At 34.0% G+C, this 12,775-nt stretch overlaps 1 protein-coding gene across 2 annotated transcripts in view; it reads right to left on the reverse strand.

Moving 5' to 3' along the window:
• LOC142319535 (dolichyldiphosphatase 1-like) overlaps positions 1-12,775 on the reverse strand; it is a 36,203-nt gene that overhangs the window by 19,796 nt on the left and 3,632 nt on the right. For both annotated transcript variants that reach the window (XR_012755209.1, XM_075356921.1), the window contains exons 3-4: positions 10,046-10,224; positions 1,178-1,276 (exon numbers count right to left, since the gene is read on the reverse strand). Coding sequence is in view for 1 of the 2 variants with exons in the window: in XM_075356921.1 (XP_075213036.1) it covers positions 1,178-1,276; positions 10,046-10,224 (278 nt within the window). In the remaining variant the exon portion in view is untranslated. The remainder of the gene's footprint in view (positions 1-1,177; positions 1,277-10,045; positions 10,225-12,775) is intronic.

Raw genomic sequence — 12,775 nt, forward strand, 5'->3', positions numbered from 1 at the left:
ACATACAGAAAGTAATAAAAAACAGTAAAACAAAACATGCACATAACACCTATGTCATTAAGTTTATGTTAAAGAAGTTTATATTATAAAGTCTAGTTACAAGGTAATTCAAATATAAACTGGAATTATGCTGCTCAGACTGAGAAATAGCAGTGAATGTGGTGGGTGGTGCGGGTAGTTAATTGGGTATGTGTGGAGAGAAGCAACTGGCCACCCATGTTCATAGATCATGCCCCATCAATAGAGAATCTCTGAGCAGGAGGTACCATTGTCTGTTGCACAACAAATTATAATCCGATTTCTTCTCAACAAAGGTGTCAAATACTTTTAAATTTTGACAAGACTCCAGGCACAGTTTGGAGATGCTACCCTGTTAAGAAACTGAAGTGTTTAGTTGAGCCAAAAGTGGCCGTGATACAGTGAAGAATGAAAAACACAAATGTCATCTGCCGACCAGTTTCAATGATAACAACTTTCAGGCTTTTGTCTGAATGTTCATCAAGTAAGGTTCATGACCTTGTGGAAAGTGACTGCCGCATCACCGAATTTACATCAGGGGTAAGTATGGTAACTGTATGGGTAATCCATACAATTAATTGTATGGTGGTAATTGTGTGGTACTCCCATATGTGTTGGGAGTGTGCATACAATGTTGTCAGACACTCTTGGATAACGCAAACAGTTGGCGAGGAGGGTTCCACGTCTTCTCACTGAGGCATGTAGAAATGTATCAAAAGACATCTGTCAGCAGCTTCTGAATCGCTTTAAGAAAGAAGGAGAGGCATTTTTGTTACCATACTGTGACCTGTGATGAAATGTGGGTCCATTAGTACATCCCAGAAAGCAAGAGAACAAATATAGAGAAGAACAGTGGGGAGGAGCATGGATTAAGGCCAAGAAATGCTTGTCAGCTGGAAAAGTTCTGGGATTCAAAAGGTGTGCTGCTGATTGATTTTCTCCACAAAGGACGGAATATGTGGCATACTATTGCCAATTGTTGGATGTGGGCTGCTTATTGCAACAAATGATGCTGGCAACTGATTCGCAACGTAATTTAGGCTTACGTAAACATAATCTCTTCAACAAACATGAAATTAACAACAATGTATTCAATTAATACTAATTAATTTTAATTAAAAATTGAAATTAACAACAATGTATAAGAAGTGATAAGTACCTGCTAAAAGATACTATAACTGCCAGGGAGACACAAGATGATATTATTACAGTCTTCCAAACATTTTCTAATGTTGTATTATTATTCATATGATGTAACCTAAAAAAAAAAGTAAAAATACAGATATTTTAGATCTTTAGCAGAAATAATGCCAATTTTTTTATAACTAAACCAAATGAAAATACATTTTCTAAATCTAACTATAAAATGTATTTATTTTTTAAAATTATCAACACATATTTTCTTCAAAGGAAATTGTATGTACTAATTAAGAAAGAAAAACAGTTTTATTTTTTTTTAATTAAAAGTTTAAGTTTTCAAAATTTCTTATTGACTTATATTGTGTTGAAATAATTTGTTGGCTCAATCTTCCAGCTTACTGTCACCAAATATCTTATAAACCAACCCTGGCCAATGAAGTTGCAGAACAAATTTATTTCTTTACACATGCTGAATTGAAAAGCATATCTTCATTTTATGCTTGGTATAGTGATGAAAAGAATGTGATAACTGATAAGAATTACTAAATGTCACATAGGTGCGTCTAGGGTTGTTACCAGGTGTCAAGACAGTGCACTGTGAAGTATCTTTTGATATGTGATAACATCACTGACAAGTGTCTTTCAATACAGTGAAATAATATTGATATTGATACATAACTATTACAAATTATATTGATTGAATAATAATATTCTGTACCATGGTATAAGTACAAAGGACAGCTACACTTCTATGTTTAAAATAGTACTTAACAGTAAACTTTTTTTGTAAAAAAACTTACAAAAAATTTGAATGATACCTTTTAAAATAATATTTTAAAACTATAAGTGTTATTTACTTAGCTATACAATAATTTACCCAGTTATGTATTTAAAAATTATGAGTCAATTATTCAGTTTCGAAAAGCACATATGAAAATAGCTACGAATCGATATTTCAATATTTTTTTTATAAGGCTATTTTTTGGTTGATCATAACAAAGTTATGGTCAAATAAAAGAACACAAATTATATTTTATATTTTTATCAAATTTTTCCTTTCAAAAATGTTTTTGTTTTATAGTTGATCACTTCAAAAAATTAAGATATCTGTGGTTTTGAAGCTAATTGTTGCAGTAACAGCATCATGTAGTTGGCTTCTTGCACGCATGTCTTGTCTTCTTTGTTAGGATATTATATAACTTATAATTTATTATAACAATCATTAACTAATAATTACAATAATATTGGCTTCCATTATCTCCAATTAGTTAACTTACAAAAAGGTCAAAATATGACCTTAGAATTTTTTTTTTAAACTTATTTGTAATCACATAATCTTCAAATTCTCAGGGTTTATAATTAATTTGGTAGTAAAGATATAAACTGAAATACATTTTTTTTACTTAAACATAAAACTTTTTTTAAATTTTTATGAAGTATTTCTTTCTACTTAAAATGAAAATAATATACTGAAATTTCTATAAGATATTATTTCACAAATTATTAGAAGAAAAAAAAAAATACCATTATAGGTATATTACCATTATGCATGAAGCAACTTAAAAATTATTTTGTAAATTATGTCAAATGTGACATTTTGATCCTCATAAAACAATCATTTAATCCTTGATTTTTTAAAATGAAATTTCAAACCAAATATTTTGCTTGATTTTAAAAGGTAAAATATATTATATACATTTATATTTTGAAGTAAACAACTAGACATCAATATAACAAATTTTACGTAAATAGGTACAAGTATTTTTCATAAAAAAGAATTAACATGGATGTTTCTTGATAAAGGTAAACAGCAGGATAAAAAGAACAGGAATAACAAACCCAATTTTATTCTAAAAAAAAAATAAATAAAACCATATCTAAGAAAAGAAATATATTTGAGGAAAATTTTTTGAATCTAATTTCATCAACAGAACATTCACTGCAACCTTACATCAATGGCAAAACAAACCTAAACCACTGAAAAGGCAATAAAAAAATTATAGCAGTTTTAAAAAATTAATTTTACTTAAAAACATAGTATGCAATTGATGTTAAAATTAACACTTAAAAGAAATTGAAATAATTGATAATTGAAATTATCAATAAAAAATTCTACCTTATAATTGGATGTGTTCTTAACTGAATGTCATGAGAAATATTTTTGTAACCATCTAACAAAAATGTATCTAGTCAATATCTTGTTTTTTTTAACTCATAATGGTCAAAATGATAGGAAAATTTATGCTTAATGGTTGAAATTTGTTTACTTTTTAAAAAGAAAAAATCTCAGATAACAGAAGGATATAAAAATTTAAGTAACTTTAAAACTACCATGCAGTAAACAAATCTTATACAAGTAGTACTGTCAAAATTAGTAACATACAGTAGCAAACCCCCCCCCCCCTCCAAATCCATCCTCTGCATAACCGACTCCTCAGTATATCTGATACACAGTACAGTACTGTAGCTCGATACATACATGTATGCTTAAACTTCTCTGTGTGTTGAATCACTACAACTTAATATGTTGTATTATCGCATCGTATCAGGAAAACTATATACTATCTTACTATACAATCTTGTGTATGTACGTAGAATAAAAATTTGTTTTAATTTAACCAGTCACAGTACAGTAGTTTGTGTTTGTGTGTTACTGCACAAGTATGTTGATAGTGTCACTGTCATTGAAAATTTTGCGAGGAGGCTATTGAATCTAGTTTTTATTGTGTGTGATCACTACTCAGCTACTCAAAAACAACAATGCATAGTGTTTTCATTTCAACAGTAGCTTCAAGTGCTTGAATGACTTGATAAAGGATGAGTCTGGGCCAAAACTTTATAATTGGGAGTCAGCATTACCAGAATTAAAGATTGTAGGAAAAACAGAAGGCCCTCAAAGTACATACACTGAGCATGGAAGAAGAAGATGTGTTAAAAAAACAAAAAAATGCTGAGAAAGCCTTAATCGTAACTCTTAAAGTGCAATATGGCTTTGGTTCTACCAAGATTGTAACTCCCTTACCTAATACCATTATTAAAGAAAAAGCAACGGTTCAGTACAAGAAAATGGAGGGGGGAAGTTGAAAATTCACAGCCAAGTGAGGGATGGCTTCACAGGTAGAAGTCTCATGAAATTTAATAACTTGCCATTGTTGGGGAGACACTGTCAGCCGATGATGCCGCTGCAAAATGAATCTGTGGCAAAATTTTAAAAACTCTTTGAAGATAACAATCTGAAAACTTACGAACTGTATAATATTGATGAGACAGCATTAAATTATAAAATGCTCCTGAAAAGAACTGTCTTGCTTCAATATTTGAAAATGTTATTGTACCAAACTGGCAAAGGATAGAATTACAACTGAAGAACAGTTTTACGTGAAGGTGATGGATAAACAAGGTTCTACTGTAGTTCAGATAGGAAAGGAATTTGTCAAAAATATTAAATGCACTTTTAATTAATACTTTCTTCAATGTTTTTTTGAATGCAGATTCACTTTTATGACTTATATATCATTGTAAAATTTTGTGTCAATTTATCACTGAAATATAATGAAATCTTTTTATTTTCTTGAAAATAAAAAAAATTATGTTTTAACATTCATTTTGTAATTATTATCTCAGCAGTTTCAATGATTATTCTTTCTTCAGTAGCAAAAATTATTGAAAGTATCTATGTTAAGCAAGAACAAGTCTATTAAATATTAACATAGTTAGTTAGTCATTAAGAAATGCTAGATTTTTTCATTGGTTCGCTTGGCATTTCTCCCATCACCACCCCATTCAGTCGCCCTAAAGCATAAGACCAAATATCTGTGCCACAAAAGGCTACTGAGCCAGGAAACACTTTAGCGACCAGTATTGCTTCTAGAACATGATCGGACTAAGTGCGGTGCTATATACCACCAGCTCACTTGTCATATATTTGCTAAAATGGGTAGGCGCACCCCATCAACTACTAAAAATATATATACGGCATCCATAAATTAAAATTTATTTCATCTAGACAGCAATTTTCTGCCACGCCTAGGTCATTGAATGCCAGCAAGTACCTGTCCACCATATTAAAGTGCTTGGAGCCTTAATTAGCTGGTGGTCAGCCATATATATCTCTAGGTTAGCTTCACACAGCAGTACGGTAGGAGCCTTTTCCCTTAGGTAAACTGATATCGGCCGTATTAACAAACTCTCACACGGTCTGACAAAGTGGCTCTCGCAACAATTGACTCGCCACTTGTGAGTGGCCAATTTTCCCCTTAACCTCTGACTGGCCTAGTCTCTGGCCCCCCAAAGAACAGAGCAATCAAACATCAGGTATTCATTTCACTGGACCTTCCCGCAAATGCACATTCATCAACTGACAGGCGAAACTGAAACAAATATTGGTTTAAATTACCATGGTTGGTGAGCACCTGGACACCTGTTACCCTTAAAAACGATCTAAAGGCATACCATCCTCCCAGATCCTGTATAAACTTATACAAGGATCTTCCATTAGTCGTAGTGTCCCATTCAAGCTGCCATGCTTCCACTGATTCTGCAGGTCGAAGATGGACATCTGAACGAAATTTAACTCCGGTGCATTGTGATCACCATTCCGCTCTGGTACTGGCCCAGCTCAAAACCACATCACAAATACCTCAGCCTCTTCGCAATCTCCATATGGCTGCTCAAAGTTTCACTACTAAATCAACATGGTGGTAACCTCATAGGAGGTTGTTTAAAAACACCAATGAATACAATTAAGGCTCTGTGCTGGGCACTCCTTAAATTTTGAACAAGTGCTATATTCATATCCAACCAATGCACCCAAATGAGCGACTCATATGAGGTCATCCTTTCAAAGACACCACAGTAAACCATGTACATTTGATAACCAAACAACCCATAGTCTTTTCGAGCCATCCTCCTAAGTTTGCGCATCACTGAGATGGCGTCTGCTGCTACTTGCCTAATGTGGTTGCTAAACAACAACTTTTCATCAAACAAAACACCTAGGTACTTATGAACTCTAACTTGGCTGATTACACAGCCTTTGTATTTAATATGGGGGTTACGGCAGTAACCCCTATATTAGCGGCTTCCCCTGGTAACAGATTTTTCTACAATTAGGTGCGCATCCTTAAACAGAGACATATGGTTAGACAAACAGTCAAGTACCACGGCCTGCAGGGCTACAGGAACATTGCAGCATTCCAATTCATAGAGGACAGAAGATCTCCAACACAATGAAGGAAATGCTGCATCTACATCAATAAAAACTGCCAAAATTATTTAGTCAGCCCCTTCTACCTCGGCAAAAGCATTTAAGATGCAATCCTCGGTGCCAACCCCTTTCCTGAAGCCATACTGGCCTCGATTTAGAACCGGGTTCATATTGATGTTTTCCAAGACGTTCCACAACCAGCCTTTTAAGCAACTTGTCGATTACTGGCAAGAGGCTGATAGGTCGATAACTGCTGGCCTCACTTGGATCCTTAATTGATTTTAAGAGCATGCTCATCAAAGCCACCTTCCAACAAGTTGTAAAGCAACCCCAGCTTAGGCATCCCGAGAATAGTCTGCCAAGCAGCTCTCTTATGACAGGCAGCAGATGATACAAAATATTCGAGTCAAGTTGGTCAAGTTAGTCCCTGGTGCCATTCTCAGACCCATTCGAGAAACCACTCGGTCTGTATCTACGGGTTCCATGCTTGTATGCCAGGTAATGGTGTCTCACCTGCCCTAATGCCGACTTCTGCTTCACCCTCTGGAGCATCTGGAAACAGAATATCAGATGTTGGCTTTGGCCAGTAACAAGATTTTGCAAGCTGCCAGGGGATGCACTGCAACTCATGCATGATCTTGCCATAACTTGAGTCTGACTTCCTTAATGGCACGAACATACTCATTACGGGTGCACTGGTAGCTCCGCAGATCCTCAGCGTGCATGTTATCAATGATAATCCCCGATTGGGGATAACGCTTCTCCAAGCAGACCTAACTCTTGCGCGCAGCACGCTGTCACAGGACCACCACTTCTTCCCAGTATTCCGCCTTCATTTAACTGACAGCTCCCCGGAAGAGGAGGTCATGACGGCTTCAGGAAATCTTTGATCAGCAGACTGGCCACTACCTAAGGGTCCATCCATTGACCAAGGCCACTGCAGAACCCTATCACAGCCAGTCTTGATGGCCCGACCGAATTTTTCAGCCATCAATTCCACCTCCTCCATGCGCCATTCCAATCCCTGCAAGGCAGCTGCACACTTGCACTACAGCCTGTCCTGATCCAGGCCCCTTAGGTTATAGCAACCTGAATCTGAAGCTCTTAGACAGCCTCAGTAAACCATCTTATAGGTTATAAGCCTATAATCGTTCACACTCCTCTTGGGAGGCCAGAGAGTCCAACTACTTGTATTTCATAGCAAGTCGCTTGTCACCAAAATGACATCGATGTAACCTTCCCCCAGTTCGAAAGAGAAACTTGGCAGTTGTTCTGCATTGTTATCAAGTAGAGTTTCCTGGCTTCAACGAACTGTGCAAGACCAATGCCTCTGGGGTCAGTGAGTAGTGAACCCCAGGCGGGAGACTTGGCATTAGTGTCCAGAGCAACCAGCACTCTGATGCCCAGGAGACTGTCCAGAATCCTGCCCACCTTTGCCAGCAAGTTATCGACACTCCATCCAAGTATCCCAACTCTAGTACAACATTGAGTGTACTCCTCATGATTCACATGATAGTGAATTGCTCATCAGACTAATAGGGCATGCAGAAGACACCCAATGAATCTGAGCCAACCACAACTGTGGAAAGCAGCTGTCCCCCATGAGAATGAATAACATCCACTCCATGGAAACCGACCACCCTACCCCTGACTGCGTACGGCTGGCTCCTAGACCAAGAGGACCTCAAAGTTGTACTCCTCAAGGAGATGGCTTCACTGGTGGCCGTCCGGGAATGATGCAAGTTTAACTGCCCCAGGTGCAAGTGTTCGACATGGTGGAGTCCGTCTTCAAAGACTTCCCCCAATTCAGGCATTGCCATAAGCTGTATTCTTTACAGCTGTTGCCCGAGCAACCTCATATGCCCTACACTGCCTACCCCTGACCCGGTGTCCTGCATCACTGCCTTTCACCAAGGTACAGGCGATACACTGGGTATTGGCTGCCCTGTGCCCTGGAAGAGCACGGTGACCACACATCTCCGACTGTGATCTGCAATAGAGAGAGGTGTGACCAAAGCCTTGACACTTGAAGCGACTTGTATGGTCGACAACCCTACATGAGGTCCACCCTAAAAACAGATGTCTACTGGCCACCAAGACCTGCCAGATCTTAGGCGAGGTCTCTAAAACCCAGTGACTCTTTGGGGCTTCTTTTCTCCCCTGCTGCTGAACCACCTTGGTTTCCCTAAGGAAGTCCTCGAGGGCTATATCCAAGATAGGATTTTGACTGTGCATGGCCCTAAGGATTTCGGGCTCCTCTACTTGTCGCCCTTGGCATATCATATACCAATATCTACGCCTCTGCTCGGCCAGCAGCTGATTCGCCTGTGGCTCACTAACAACTTCCAAGATCACGCCAAGAAAATGTTAGATCCTCACGACTGATGTATGTTGTATATAGTATTTTTATATTTAGTTTCATAATTCATCATTTTAAATTTATTAAAAAAGGCAGAATAATAATGGATTATGGCCTAGATAAAACAAATGAAAGAAAGAGAATGTGATTTTCAGAATTCCATGGCAAGTACACATGAGTAATGTTCTATTATAAAAAAATAAATAAAATACACAATGGTCGATGCCAAAAGATATTTGGTATCAGATGGACTGCATAATGGTTAGGCAAAGCATCAATATTGATCGCAATTTATAATTAATGAATATAAATTGAAGTTTAAGAACCACGTCTTTTACAATGATAAACACTTTATTATTGAAAATTTATATAGTTTAAAAAAATAATACATTTTACATATATAATTAAAAAATGTATAAATGTCTAGAGATAAAATCATAGCAACATTTTCAATGTTAAGTTTTAAAATTAAAAAAAAAGCTAAATTTAAATTGATGTTTAAGAACCTAAAAACAACTTTAGAACAAAGAGATAGAATACAATGAGATTTAAAAGAGAACAGCTTAGAAGCTAGTACAGAAGTAAATAAAGTAAAAAAATAAATAGATACATTTAAAAAGGAAAATAATTAAGGCAGAAAAGGAGCCTTAGCAAGATTGGAAGAGAAACATTGATAGGTTTTTGGTAGAAAACCTTGAATAATATTTTAATGCGAAGTATAAAGGCAAAAAACTGTAATTGTAGTTTAAGAAATAAAACATTATAGGAAACATAATGTAGCATGTAGAAAAAAAACATTTATTTTTTTTGAAATGAAATCAAATTTTTTCATATCCAGATGAAAGGATGATGTAATGGAAAAAATTTAGGAATACATAGGAAATATATAAATGGGAAATAAATATTATATTTGACAAATGAACTGCAAGAAAAAAGAATTTAATGATGATTTCAGAAGATTTCACTCAGATGAAAGTTCTGATATATTAAAACAAGATTAAAGTAGCAGAAATTATTAACATACTAGCTAAATTACTGTTTTTTGAATAAAATAGAACTGAAAGAGGAAGTACTTCCTCATGAAAAGTAACCTTACATCCTCTGTAACTTTATTAAAGTAGCCAGGGGTAATATCTGGTTCTAAAATAAAATCAATAGGAGAAAACAGTACAGGAAAATAAAGACTGGTATACAAGAAACAGGTAATAAATGATATAGGATGCATGCTGAGGCTAAGAGCTCAGAATAAAAATAAAAGGGAAAAAAATTGAATTGAGGTGAAAAAAAACACATGCGTATATCAGAACATCACTTATACATACCTAATACATACAAAATATATAACATATGAAGTAAAGAACCACATGAACTGGGAGTGAGCAGATGGCATCCCATATTCAGAGTATAAGTTATGTCTGTGCATAGGCCTTGGCTCGCATAATGTATACTTAAGAAGCTGATTCAACAGCTCATTTAGCATTGTTCCTAAAAAAAATACTACCTGAAAATAGAAATAGTTTTTTTACATCAATAAACAGTATAAAAAACATAAATATAAGTAATGTCAGAGAATTGTAACTAATTAAGTAAAGCTAGGGGATCATCAGATATACTTCAAAATGCAATTTTGTGATGTTCCCAGATTATTTTTTTTTGTTTCAGTCATTTAAAGTAAACTATTAGTAACTAAATATGTAACAAGGGAAAATGTTACTTGCATAAATTTTCAATTTATTTTAAATAAAACAAAAAATGACTTTTATACTAGTAGTCTCATTCATAAATAACTGTATAAATTAAACAATAACTTTTTCATTAAATGTCAGATAATGATATGTATGTTTTTTCTAATTATGTTAAAATTTCACACAATAAATATAACCTCAAATTTAATATTCAATTCCCTTTTAATTACAGTATTTTAAAACTGAATACTCTCAAACTAACTGATATGTAAAATTGGCTAACAATCTTTGATGGGAAAAAGTTCAGTGTAGACAAATCATGATGAATTTTAAATCATTGTCTGAAATGAATTATCCGATTTTTAAATTAATTGTTAGCAATTAATTATTACTTAAATAAAAATATGTTTCTTACCTCTTTCAAAATACTAATTAACAACTAGCTATAAATAAATTTTTATTATCATAACTTTTACTACAACCTTACCCCACACACAAAAAATTAAAGTTACATTTAATTAGAGAAAGTTTTTTTTTCAATATAAGATATATAAGCAATTTTGTTAGTCTATTTCTCATCTTTTATCTTCTAAAAATAACAAGACTATTATAATGTAGTAACATGATTTGCCTGGGGCCTTCATTTATAACAAAATATAAGCGACGACACAATGTTTCATATATTATAATAATGCATAATGAAATTTTTAAAATAAAAATATGAACAGAAATTAGTGGAAATGATAAAACAAATAGTAAAATAATACTAATTTCTTTCAAAGCCTATTAACTATAAAACCATTCATGTGCATAACCTTATTAACCAAAAATAATAAGCATCCAATCCTTTTCTTTTGTTAAACTACTTTTATCACTAGATGTTTGACTTTTTTCTGTATTTTATATGCAATGTATTTTACTTAATTGAATTCTTAATTAAAATCAAAAAGTGTGTGTGTGATAAATTTGTAAATTATGAGTAGAATTATTAGATGTGATGTAGTTAATCTTGTCAGTAGTAGGTTTTTATAAATTTATGAATACACTGGGAAATGTACTTGGGTCATGAAGCCTAGTAAGTTGAGTGCTCTATTTTATTCATATTCTGCACTAAACTGTATTAGTTAGGACATATTCTGACTCAATACTGTACAGTACTGATTTTTTGTATTTATAAGAATATGATGCCATCAATATAGTACTGCTAGTATAATATTCATCAGTATACTACTTTCTTGTGTAGTAGGTGAGGTTTTGACCTGGAGGGTAAAAATAGGTAAATCCCCTGGTGGAAATCACAAACTTATTCAACTACAACTAATATGAAACAGATTCTAGAAATGTTGAAGCAAAGTTAACTAAACGCAATGTAAAAGATCAAACTAATATAACTCTACATGTAGATCTAACTGTAAAGGTCAAAACTAATAAACTGTAAAAGTGCAAACCAATATAACTGATATAAAGATGCATGGCATGTTTTTTTAAATAAGGTTGGTTTTAATATACAAAAAAAAAGTGAGCGACACAGAAAAACTTCATTACATTACTATAAATTAATGTATAATAATTTCTTGTATAATTTTTTGATATGGTCACAATTAAATGCAATACTATTTATGTCATTCTACTACAATCTTTGAAAAAGTTTCCCGCTAGATTAAACCAATCAACTATTTTGTTTGTCAGTTCGTCTTTACTTTAAACCTCCGTGGCAACCCATCATCTTAAATGGAGTTAAAGGTAATACAAGGCGCAGTTCAAAAGTAAGGGCCAAATTATTATAAACAGCAACTGGCAACAGCAATTTGTTTGTGCATGTGCAGTAGTTTAAGAGGTTTGTTGGATACATAATCACCACATTGTCATCAGTGCTTTTTGTTGTTTCCCTTTGTAAGACAGTATGTTAAAATGAATCTGGTAAAAATAAATTCCATCAATTGTGAAGTTCGATCAGTGATTAGATTTCTAAATGGACGAGGACATAAAGCTGCTGAAATTCACTGTCAATTGAGTGAAACATACAAACCTAACGCAATGAGTGAAGGAAAAGTGAGACAATGGTGTTGTGAAATTCAGGAAGGCCATTTAAATTTTCATAATAAACAGAGAAGTGGCAGGCCTGACGATCTCATTGTACATGTAAAAACAAAAATTAGAGTAAATCATTGATTTACTATTAGCAATCTTTCTTTAGAATTTCCAGAAATTTCAAAGACAACAAACACTGTTAAGAACTGAGACTCTAAGCTACTATAAAATGTGTACATGATAGGTACTGAAAATGTTGACAGTGCTCACAAAGATCAGTGACATCTGCACATGCTTTTTTGACTGCTTTATCACAAGGGAGATGTTTTTTTTTCC

This window comes from Lycorma delicatula, chromosome 2 (genome assembly GCF_047948215.1).
Source record: "Lycorma delicatula isolate Av1 chromosome 2, ASM4794821v1, whole genome shotgun sequence".
NCBI classification, from domain to species: domain Eukaryota; kingdom Metazoa; phylum Arthropoda; class Insecta; order Hemiptera; family Fulgoridae; genus Lycorma; species Lycorma delicatula.